The sequence below is a fragment of the Scyliorhinus canicula genome, chromosome 9, assembly GCF_902713615.1.
Source record: "Scyliorhinus canicula chromosome 9, sScyCan1.1, whole genome shotgun sequence".
Lineage (NCBI taxonomy): Eukaryota > Metazoa > Chordata > Chondrichthyes > Carcharhiniformes > Scyliorhinidae > Scyliorhinus > Scyliorhinus canicula.
The window spans coordinates 118,502,325-118,515,111 of NC_052154.1; the positions used below are offsets into that span (position 1 = coordinate 118,502,325).

The window sequence follows — 12,787 nt, forward strand, 5'->3', positions numbered from 1 at the left end:
ACGGTACAGGCCTGACCCCAGATCGGTGGGCCCCAATCACGGGCCAGGCCACCGTGGGCCCCCTCCAGGGCCGGATCCCCCCCCCCACCCGGAGGACTCCACTAGACGGCCTACCAGCCAGGTCCCGCTGTGGGGGACCATGTCCATTTCACGCCGGCGGGACTGGGCAGGAACTGACGGCCACTCGGCCCATCGTGGCCTGGAGAATTGCTGGGGGGGGGGGGGCTGCCAACGGCCCCCGAACGGCGTGGCGTATACTTCGGGGGGCCCGAAAACCCTCACCGTAAAATATGGCAGCCGGCGTCGGAGCGGCGGGGTGGAATTTACGCCGCCCCCTGGGGATTCTCCTCCCCGGCGGGGGGTCAGAGATTCCCACCCCCTATCTATCTCAGCCTTAAATATTCACAAGGACTCTGCCCCCACAGCTCTCTGCGGCAGTTTCAGAGATTCTCAACCCTCTGAGAAAAGAAATTCTTCCTCATCTCAGTCTTAATTTGGTCCTTTATTCTGAGAATAAGACCTCTCTCCCATGAGGGGAGACATCCTCTCAGCATGTATTCTTCCCAGCCCCTTAAGAATCCGATATATTTCAATTAGATCACCTCTCATTCTTCTAAATTTCAATGATAGAGCCCCCAATTAACACTTCATCATAGGACAATCCTTCCATCCTGGGGATCATCTCCGTGAACCTTCTCCGAATGGTCTCCAATGAAATAATATTTTTCCTTTAATCTGTGATCAGATTTCCATGTCACATAGTTCAAGCCACAAAAAGCAAAAATTATCAGTGAATTTCCACAACCCAGGAACATAACTGAGCTTTAAAGATTCCTTGGAATGGTCAACTAAGTAGGCAAATTCCAACCAATTTTACAGAGGTCAACAAGCACTTGAGAAAGCTGTTGAGGTCAACAGTGTTGTTGGAATGTGGACCAGCAAAAACCTTTCAAAAAGGATTAAACAACTTTTCACCCCTTGTGAAATATTAGCACTTTCCAGCCCAGAGTCTAGTAGCAGCAGATGCATCATCGACAAGGTCTAGAAGCAGTTTTATTTAAAATGCAGAGATATAGCAAGTGTAGGCCAGTCAACTGGTCTATGCTTGGTTACAAATAAAAATAGAATAATGATATGGCAATAATGATACAGCATGAAAAGAAGCATTGGCAGTAATGTGGAAAAGGTTTATATTATGGGGTTGTATTTCAAAGTCAAAATGATTATAAGTCACTAATCACCCTTCTGAACATGAAATAAATTACAAAGAAGTTGCCTTGAATCTAGGAGTTCAGATTAAGATTAATGAGATGTGATTCCATCACAGAGTATGTGCAAGGGAAGTATCAAACAGTGGCGGACATGAATACCATCAGAAGGAACCAGGATTTACACTTCATTGAGGAGGTTGAAGCATTTACATTCTTGATTATTCAAAACTTACCAACGACCACAAACAAATTGCAGAAAATAACGCAAGCCCCGTAACCAGATGAAGAATGTCTCCAAATCCAAGAATATTGGGTGGGATAATCCGGTCCCCCAGCCGTGTGTTCCTCAGCCACATACCGTTCACTGGCTGCGGGATTCTATCCTCCGTGCCACTTGGCAATGTGATTTTTCATTGAAGCCACCCCATGCCGCCAGGAAACCCATGAGCGGGGGTGTGCTGCCAGCGGGAAAAGTGAGTTGCAACGGCTGGAGAATTCCGTCCTTTGTCTGGAGGTGTGGCCAGACTATGGATGGAAGTTCCAGGCCCCCTGGGGCATTCTGAGGGTACCAATGGTAGGATAGGATGGTGACTGTTAAAGGAGGAAGTGGGAGCCAGTGGGCGGCGGCTAAGGATGTGATGATGTCAGATGAAGGGGCAATAAGCGTTATGGAGGGGATGCAGAAAGTGATACCGATTCGAGGGGTCAGAAGGATGAGGGTGGGCATGTCTATCATTATGGGGTGGGGTGTTGAAGAAGGAAGAGGGCTACTATATTTACCTTGACGGGATCTAAAGTGATAGTGGGGGGGAGGGGGGGGGGGGGGGTGGTTTGAATGGAGATAGTTGGAGGTCGAAAGTGATTCCTAAAGGAGGGTAATGGTTCTTTGGAGGAAGGGAAAATGTGTGAGACTGCATCTCAAATGTTACTTCCACCATGGCTGGTCGCAACTGTGCAGAGCCTTGTGATAGAGAGCTTGAGATGCTGAATAGGAGCTGGGTCACCGAGGGTAGGTGGATCTGCAGGTCAGCTTAACTGGACAACTGAAAGGGAACCTCAGTGTGTAGTGTTTACAAAAAGACCTTGGAACAGATGAGCGTGCAAAATGAAAAGGCCCAGCATGTGGCTCGCAAGGGCCCTGGCAGATAACTTTTTTCCCTTGCACATGCCTGATTCTAAGGGATATAGGATGTCCCTTGGAAGATGATGGGATGCAAGTGAACGATATTTTCAGAAGTGATATATGTACGACAATAATGCACCCTGCAACCGTTTGTGAATTCAGAACTAATCCTGATGAAGAAGAAGAAAGGCTTGTAACAAGCTCGACAGCTACCCAGGAGAAGAACACTCATACCTACAGAATGGAGAATACTGAATATCCTTGACCTCAAAAGGAGATCAGAATAAGATTGGGGTGTTTGGTCAAGCCACCTCAGAGACTAACCCTGTGAAGTCTGAGACTTTGCAGGGAGATGCTACCATGATAGGAATAAACCCTTGTGGGGGCAGATTTGGCGTAAAGGATTAACATCAGAAGCATACATGATGCTAATGTATAATGATGTCAGATCACATGACTGAGAAGTATGCAAGGTCAGAGAGGGGGAAAGTTCCAACCTCGTGTAGCAATCCAAATGTGTAGATACTTGCTATAAATAAAGAGTAATGATTTTGAGAAACTACAAAGTTCCCATACTTTGGGGGAAACAGAGAATCCCCAAAACCCCATCTGGACACCAACCACACAACAAGATCATTATCCTCTGAACCCCTGTTAGAAAGTGCATGAATATTGGGTGAGGACAGAGTTGGGGTAACCTGGGATTCTCCACAGGTTAACGGTGCAGCTAGCTTAAGGTCATACATGAGAAATGACCACTGGATGAGATAACAGAGGGTTTCCGCAGCTTATCTAATCCCAAGATGAGTCTGGGTGAAAGGCACAAAAGGGGAAACATGGTGTGAGAAAGATGTACATGCCAATTATCTACAGAGTAAAATTCAGTATTAAAGAACGATGAAAGTGTTTTGTTTATAAAAATAGAAGTTTCTTGACTTCTTCTGCAGAAAGACTTAATTTGCTACCATTAGTTGCTTTAACATCTGGAATCCAACTTCATGATTGACACACTGAAGAATATCTCTAAGCAGCCACCTGCTCATTGATTATTTGTTTCTCTTTTAGTGGCGGCCATTTCTCCCTGGAGTGAAATTTGAAATTATCGATTCACCGCACATCTCTCTGTACACAGGTAAATCTATCCAATTCCTTTTTCCCAACTCCATTTCTTTTGCATGGAGGTCTTGGCGTGTCGATTTTTATGGCCACTAACATTACCAGTTAATAAGATTGGGCCCCACTTAAAGGTCCCCAGATCCTTCCCAGGATTTTTTGTTTTTCTTCTTGGTACATAGCAAAATGCAATGGAAAAAAAAGGATGACAGGTAACTACATCAATGCTGTAAATTTCACAGAAAATGCTGGCAATGCACAATGGTACACCTGGATCAAAAAGAAAAATCATGTTCTGTGTGGTGCCCATCCTAATCAGAGTGTTTTGCACATTTTCGGCATTTGTTGTTTTCAGTATAAGTACACAAAACCAAGTATGAAATCAGTGTTGTTTTCACTGAAACTTTGACCAAGTTCTCAGGGGCGGTTAGGCTGTTATTGGACTTCCAGCACAGGAGGTGAGTTGATATAGTTATGGGTATTCAAAAATATAAGTAGCTGCAAATATATTTCCTCTCCCTAAGAATGCATCGGATGAGGTGAAGACTGAGCTCTTATTTATTCCATTGTAATAAACCAAATAGCTTTGCCATTCAAGATAACAGCAATCACTCTCTGGGGATTGGTGGAGTTGGTCATATTTAACATCCTTTTATAGACTAGCTCTTAAATATTAATACAGTGCATTTGAATCTGCTTTGCTCTATGTTGTGTATTCTTCACCCTCTCTGCTTGCTCTGTGCATCTGTCACTGTCGCTGCTTCTGCCTGCTCTGTGTTTCCAGTTACCACTCACCTCTGCCCACATTCTGCCATTGTCATCTGTTCAGTGAATCTATAACGCCGCAAGCTCTTATGCTGCTAACACCCCTGCTTCTCCTCTACCTTGTCTGTCACACACCTCTGCCGATGATTTCTCTTTTGCTTTTAAAGGAGACTTTTCCCCAATATTTACTGGGGCAGAATTTCAGAGCAGGGTGGACTGGAATTATGGCTGAGAAACCCAGAAGTGGAGGTTTCCCTGAATACGTGGAGTTTTAACTCCAGTATGTCTGTGATTGTTTTTTTCCCCAGGTTCCCACCCAAAAGTCAACATGATTAACAGGCTTGGCAGACTGATCAGATGAGGAAATCTTTGAAAAAGGGTGCAGCCGAGGAGCAGAGGCGATGGGGGAATATTTCAAGCGGGATCAGGGATGGTTGTGGGGGTTGATGGGAGTCATGCAGTACAGAAGAGCCCCTTGGGTCCATCGAGTCTGCAGCGACTGGGGTGTGTCAGGAAAGCTGACAGATCATGGAAGTATGTTAACGAGGGGAGGTCATGGGTGAGGATGTGCTGATTGTGAACGGGGAGAGCCGGGGAGGCAGTTCTATATGTTTCCTGGGAGTTCGGGGTCAGTCTGTGGTGAGGGGTCACATTGTGAAGGTCACATTATGATGGGCTTTTGGGATAAGTTGAGTCTGGAAGAAACTCTTCTACTCCTCTTGACCGGTAATTCATCCAGCCCTTCTCTCCTCCTTTTACTTACTGAGTTTCCTGAGGCCCAGAAAGTCCATCCCATGCATGTTAAACATCGAAACCCTGTTAAAATGAAGACACACAAATTCTTTAAACAAATTCAAAGACCAACATCCTTGTCCTTTCTCTATTAAAAATGGAAGTGGATGTGTTTGAGGCAGGTGTGTATTCTATCTGAAATTTTAACATTTTTACTTCTCACTTGACCCAACTCCACCTGTTTAGGCAGGTTAAATTTAATCACGTTGCCTTTGAGAAAAGTATTTGCCAAACCTTTCTTTGTGCGTGTATATATTTAAGCACTTTTAAAAGGAAGTCACTAATGCTTTCAGCCATGGTGGTTGCTATGAATTAATCAGGTACTGCTAGGACTAATGTGTTGCTCTTATTTCTCTTCTACACGCTTTTGAGTGATTAAGAGGTCGTGTGTGCTGTCAGTACAGGGAGTGGAACAATTCACCATCTTCCACTGCATATCTTTTAAGTTTAATTAGTACTCAACAGTTTACTGAGTTGTTGTCTAGTGCCTTTCTTCCCACTGCCAACTCTGCTGAAAAAAAAGACATTAAAAATAGACAAAACAGTAATAATTGCAATCATAAAATGATCAGCACATTTGGCCAATTTCCAACTTAAATCGTCTTCCCAGATGCATAAATGAGGCAATAAATCATGTCATTATTAACATGGGACTTAAGACTCTGAAAAAAATTATTATTCCATCTGCATTCAAGAAAATCAGCCTGCTAGTTTCCCTGATTATTGTTTTTGAGGATCCTTTTTTTTGTGTTTCTTTTTTAAATCCCAGCCTAACTTGAAGATAGATTTTCTGAACACTTTGAATTCGGTGGGGTTTGGAGACACCTATAATATTTGCAATACTCCCACGGCATGATAAGATTTTTCAGTCCGTATGAAAATTCAGGAATATGGCATGCAAAGGAAGATAGCAAATGGAATGAAGACATTGGGTAGATGGGGGAAATGGGTAGAGAGTATTAATGGCTCGAGATAATGATAAGATTATTCAACATTTTGATAAGGCCTCTGTTAGAGCAGACATTCACTTACCTTCAATGCGAAAGGGGAAGTGCTTTGTTCTTACATTCTCACTGCAATCAGGTTCACAGGAGGAGGCAATGCACATATTAGGTGCAGTCTTCAGCCCGTTCTTTTGTGCCATCTTACTCTTTGTGAGAACAGAAAATCCTTGTGCATGAGGTCATTGTGAAGGGCACCCTGTTATAGGAAGGATATTGTTAAACTAGAAAGAGTGCAGAAGAGATTTACGAGGATGCTATCAGGACTTGATAGTCTGAGTTACAAGGAGAGGCTGGATGGACTAGGGTTTTTTTCCCTGGAGCAGGGGTGAACCTATAGAGGTCTATAAAATAATGAGGAGCATTGATAAGGTAGATAGTCAACATCTTTTCCCAAAGGTAGAGGAGTCTAGAACTAGAAGGCATAGGTTTAAGTTGAGAGGGGAGAGATACAAAAGAGACCAGAGGGGACATTTTTTCACACAGAGGATGGTGAGCATCTGGAACGAGCTGCCAGAGGCAGAGGTAGAGACGGGTACAATTCTTTCCTTTAAAAAACAATTAGACAGTTACATGGGCAGGGTGGGTATGGGGGGATATGGCCAAATGCGGGCAAGTAGGACCAACTTAGTGATAGAAACTGGCCGGCACAGACAAGCCTGTTTCCATGCTATAAACATCTATGACTCTAATAGCAACAAAATGCTTGTTTTACTCAGCGCTAGCTATTCCTAGAAGATGCTACTCTAGAATGTTGACAGCCTCATGGGAATTTGGCACATTTATAATATGCTATCACAGTTCAGGTACAAAAGAATAGTTCTTTCCTTTGGATCTGGCTGTAAATTAATAACTGACTCTGAGGTCTCAACCTCAAAAGGAATTTTACACCCACCTTTCAAAATCTAAAACTTCTCCACTCATTTGCCAGTAGCTCCCTGCATATAACACACATGGGCTTTATAGCATGCCTCAAGAAATCATCTTCATACGGCTTTGTTCCTGAGTTAAGTTTCTTTTTTGTAGGCTGTTAACCAGAGGCCCTGGAGTTCTGTACAGAGCTGACACTAGCACTACTCTGTTGTGCCCTGGACTCTTCTGAGCAGCTCTCTCTAGCAGATTCAGTTGTGAGATCCTTGCCAATAGGTGCACTGTCGCTTTGTGTCTCTAGCCATCTCTTACTTGTAAGAAAATGATCCATCTTCACAGTCCTCTTGCCTTGCTTGCCAGCAGCTAGAAGATGGAAGAAGTTCTCCTCTGTGATTTGTCGCCAAAAGCACCTACCTACAGAGCGGTTGATGTCAAGTGTACATGCAGGGCGCGGAACCTGCTCACTGTTGCCGCTAATAGCCATAAGACTGCATGCAACCTCATTTCCTTCTTACTTAAAAAGTGGCAGTGGCCACCATTCTCAATAAAAATGTCGGTGGCAGCTATTGGGTGCTTCTCCGATGATCGGGACCACTGTGGGAATGATGCAACCAATCGCTCCACGGCCGTCCCAACACCCAACCGCGATCCAATGAGGGCCGTGACCTGCACATTGAAAAATCCTTTGTTAGAGTACTGTGTGCAATATTAGGCTCCATTCTATAGAAGGATGTTGAGGTTTTTAGGAAGGGTACAACACAGATTGTTGCCTGGAAACAGAAAATACAAATAAGGTGGGCTTTTGTTCTTTGGAACATTTCTGATTATAGTGTAATATGTTTGAAGTGTTTAAAATGATGAAAATTGTAGGACAAAATAGATAGAACAAACTTTCCAGTAAAGTGATCTCGAATGAAAAATCATAGACACCAATTGAATATAAGATTTAGAACAGAGCACAAGAAAAAGTCCTGCACAAACAGTTTTGAGGCTGCAGAATTCACTTCAAGGGATAGCGCTAAAGGAGAAAGGCAGGGAGTTGGGAAATGAGCTAACCTCCAAAGATGGCCGTGAAGATCGTAGTTCATAATTAGCCCACACCTCTTTCCTCCCTCCCTCTTTCCATCATCTTCCCGCCTCTTTCACCTGTAACATTCCCTTATATATCTAGATTTGTTTGTTAGGTCAACACACTGCCTGGAACAAAGTCCCGGGACCGTTGGAAAGGTAGGTCCTGGGGGTGGTGCTGGCAGGAGGGTAGGGGATACCTTAGGGGGTTGGGAAGGGGGATGATTTTGGCATTGGGGGGTAGGCCAGAGGATAAGGTGATCTTGGAACTCCAATGTCCCCAAGGGGAGGACACCCCAACTCTAAGTGGGTTTGCAGAGTGAAGTGCCCCTGCCACCCCTGCACCCCTATTCCCACCCGAGATGGAGAAAATATTTCCCTGCCAGCCTAACAATTAAGACTGGACAGGATAATGCCCATATATGACCACTTAAGGTCCTTAATAGTGAAAGGACGGGATTTCCACCCGAGGCACTGCCCACCCAAATGTGAAATTGCATCTGGCTTCCCTGGGGGATTCCCATCCATTTAATGTTTCTGCCGCAGGACCCGGCTTGACGGGGGGGGGGGAGATTATAAAATTCCACGCTGGAAACTTGGTTGAGTCTTATGGCCAGAAATATTTTGATGTGATCGATCAATGCTGGATTTGAACATAGACTTTCAAAGCGAGAGGACCGATTGCCAGCCAATGACAGTACCAGATGTCATTTTAATCATTGTTAATATCAAAGATAAATTTGGAAACTTTGAGTATTTGTAGTCAGATCATGAAAAATACATTTATTTTCTCTTGAAATGGAATATTAATTGCCAGCACTGTAATCAAATTAATTAGAATAAAGGACCCAAATTTACTGAGCACGATTCCTGCGCGGATCAGGGAGCAATGGGTGAATAATGCGAGAGCCCCAAATTGGGCTCTGTGCTGGGCACGGGCTGATCGTGAGTCACCCGGCATGATCCAAATGTGCCCGACAGCGGACTTAGTTTTAAGTCTTTTGAATCGCGCCCACAGTATTCCTCCTGGATTGAAAATCTACCCCTTGTATTCTGCATTATTGTTAAAGCATTTTAGGCAATTGGTGAGCTGGAACTAAGGGCTGCAGAATAGACTTCCCAATGAGAATTCCACCTTATAGGATCCATAAACTGAAGGAACAGGAACAACAGAAGGAGAATCCTTACTAATCCCCCGACTACCTCAGCATTAGTTATTCAGCAGCACCCTCCCTTAGAGCACTTTCCAAGCTATTTCCCAGGAGTCTTATTCCAGGGGGTCTGCCATTTCCTGAACAAAGAACAAAGAAAAGTACAGCAGAGGAACAGGCCCTTCGGCCCGCCAAGCCCGTGCCGAACATGCTGCCCGTCTAAACTAAAATCTTCTACACTTCCTGGGTCCGTATCCCTCTATTCCCATCCCATTCATGCATTTGTCAAGATGCCCCTTAAATGTCACTATCGTCCCTGCTTCCACCACCTCCTTCGGCAGCGAGTTCCAGGCACCCACTACCCTCTGTGTAAAAAAACTTGCCTCGTACATCTCCTCTAAACCTTGCCCCTTGCACCTTAAACCTATGCCCCCTAGTAATTGACCCCTCTACCCTGGGGAAAAGCCTCTGACTATCCACTCTGTCTATGCCCCTCATAATGTTATAGACCAGGGGTGGGCAAACTTTTCCGTGCAAGGGCCACATTCAGAAATTCACAATTCACAAAGGGCCGCATAGTATATTAAGTAAAATAATTACTTCACCCGGTTATGATTCTGGGCGCCTCATATAGAACATAGAACAGTACAGCACAGAACAGGCCCTTCGGCCCTCGACGTTGTGCCGAGCAATGATCACCCTACTCAAGTCAACGTATCCACCCTATACCAGTAAATAACCCAAAAGCCCCCCCCCCCCCCCCCCCCCCCCCCATTAACCTTAAAAAAAATTTTAAAAAAATATTTAAAAAAAAATTTTTTTTTTTTTTTAAATGACTTGGTGGGCCGCAGAAATACCTTTGGCGGGCCGCATGCGGCCCGCGGGCCGTAGTTTGCCCACCCCTGTTATAGACCTATATCAGGTCGCCCCTCAATTTCCGTCGTTCCAGTGAGAACAAACAGAGTTTATTCAACCACTCCTCATAGCTAATGCCCTCCATACCAGACAACATCCTGTTAAATCTCTTCTGCACCCTTTCTAAAGCCTGCACATCCTTCTGGTAGTGTGGCGACCAGAATTGAACACTATACTCCAAGTGTGGCCGAACTAAGGTTCGATACAGCTGCAACATGACTTGCCAATTCTTATACTCAATGCCCCGACCAATGAAGGCAAGCATGCCGTATGCCTTCTTGACTACCTTCTCCATCTGTGTTGCACCTTTCAGTGACCTGCGGACCTGTACACCTAGATCTCTCTGACTTTCAATACTCTTGAGAGTTCCACCATTCACTGTATATTCCCTCCCTGCATTAGACCTTCCAAAATGCATTACCTCACATTTGTCCGGATTAAACTCCATCTGCCATCTCTCCGCCCAAGTCTCTAATCGATCTAAATCCTGCTGTATCCTCTGACAGTCCTCATCGCTATCCGCAATTCCACCTACCTTTGTGTCGTCTGCAAACTTACTAATCAGACCAGTTACATTTTCCTCCAAATCATTTATATATACTACGAACAGCAAAGGTCCCAGCACTGATCCCTGCGGAACACCACAAGTCACAGCTCTACAATTAGAAAAGCACCCTTCCATTGCTACTCTCTGCCTTCTATGACCTGGCCAGTTCTGTATCCACCTTGCCAGCTCACCCCTGATCCCGTGTGACTTCATCTTTTGTACCAGTCTACCATGAGGGACCTAGTCAAAGGCCGCAGTACCTTTGCCATAACAGCCTCAGAATCTTGTATATGTTGCAGCATGTAAGGGGCTGTCATGACACTCTCATACTTTGCTAATCGCAGTTCTATTCAAAATCAAAGGGAAGGGTCAAAGTGGCAGCTGTGTGAAGTGGGATATTCATTATTCCCATGGCACCACTTTGTAGACTTAGCAGTCCTGCAGAGGAGCACCACAATGAAGATAACACAAAGACAGCAATATTCTGTGGTCTCAGTAGTGGGGAATGATGTGTTGGCTTGTGTAGACTTGAGAGATGAACAGACACTTCCAACACTGATGAAGGTTCAACTCAATTTTATTAACTACTTCTAACTAACTAACACACGATGACTGTGGGTCTAAATAATGCTAACTTGAACGAGAGACCTAAGCCTTGTCTGAACCAGTTGATTCTCTCAGCACGTGTTGTGAGTCCGTGCTGGGCTGAATATGTTCCTGTTACACTCAGAGGCAGCACCCAGAATGAGCGGGAACCATGGTGCCCTCTGCCTTTATAGTGTGTGTATTCTTACTGGTGATTGGCTGCGGTGTTTATACATGTTGATTGGTCCGTGTGTGTGTCCATCAGTGTGTGTCTGCACCATGATATATTGGTATATATTATGACAGGGAACATTGAGAAAGTCACCGCTATTGAGAGCCACAACAGCACAGCAACATCCATGGAGCTTCAGCTCAAATCCAAAGGTTGTGGTGTGCCAGCATCCCACTGGGAATTGTTAGTATAAAAACCTGGACTGCACAGTAGCACAGTGGGTAGCACTGTTGCTTCACAGCTCCAGGGTCCCAGGTTCGATTCCCGGCTTGGGTCACTGCCTGTGCGGAGTCTGAGGTTCTCCCTGTGTCTGCGTGGGTTTCATCCGGGTGCTCCGGTTTATTCCCACAAGTCCCAAAAGACATGCTTGTTAGGTGAATTGGACATTCTGAATTCTTCCTCTGTGTACCCAAACAGGCGCTGTGGCGACTAGGGGCTTTTCACAGCAAATTTATTGCAGTGTTAATGTAAGTCTACTTGTGACACAAATGAAGATTATTATTATGATTGCCTTGCAGTTACTTCAATATTTCAGTCTGCTCTGAGCGGCCATACAGACTACATCAATGCGCAGCACTTGAAACAAATAGGAATGTGAAAACACTCCCGTGTGCCCAGCAGACTTCAGCCCACACCCGCGGCTCTCCTACCCTCCATCACCCCCTCCCTCCCAGCTGCACTCATTATTCCTCCCCACTCACTGACAGGGTGAAGGGCAGCTGGTAATGGTGGGGTGGGGTAGAGCTAGGGTTGGTGGGATCGTTGGAGCCGGGGGTGATGGGTTAGCAGGGATTGGGTTGGGGGGAATGGGGGTTGCGGGGTCAGGGTGACGGATTGGCGGGAGCTGAGGGGGACGTGGTCGGGGGGCTGGGGGTGGGGGACCTCAGAGTGGGTTGGGGGGAGCTGGTGGTGACGGGATGAGGGAGCTGGGGATGAAGGGATCTGGGGACTGGGGAGGTGAGGGAGCTCGGGTTGATGAGATCAGTGAAGCTGGTGGCATCGGGCCTGGGGTTGGCGGGGAACTCTGTGTGGGTTAGGGGTGGGGAGAGCCGGTGGTGACGGGATGGGGTCAGGGGGCTGGGGTGGGGTGAGCTGTGGGTGATGGGATCATTAGAGCTGGGTGCTATGGGGTTGGGGGAATGGGTGTGATGGGGTCGGGGGGGGCGACAGGGAGCTGTTGATGATGGGATGTGGGGAGTTAGGGTTGACAGGGTGGGGGAGCTCGGGGTGGGGTGGGGAAGCTGGGGGTGACTGGGGTGGGGGGGATGTGGTCGGGGATGGGATGATGGGTGGGGGATGGAGGTGACAGGGCTGGGGGTGATGGTTGGGGGGAGCTGAGGGTGGTATGGTGGGAGTCAAGCTGGGGATGGGGGGGCCATGAGCTGGGAGTGATGGGGTTGGGGTGAACAGAGAC

At 46.0% G+C, this 12,787-nt stretch overlaps 1 protein-coding gene across 2 annotated transcripts in view; it reads left to right on the forward strand.

Moving 5' to 3' along the window:
* LOC119971632 (N-acetyl-beta-glucosaminyl-glycoprotein 4-beta-N-acetylgalactosaminyltransferase 1-like) overlaps positions 1-12,787 on the forward strand; it is a 1,002,314-nt gene that overhangs the window by 767,638 nt on the left and 221,889 nt on the right. For both annotated transcript variants that reach the window (XM_038807455.1, XM_038807457.1), the window contains one exon: positions 3,400-3,466. In XM_038807455.1, coding sequence (XP_038663383.1) covers positions 3,400-3,466 — 67 coding nt within the window. The remainder of the gene's footprint in view (positions 1-3,399; positions 3,467-12,787) is intronic.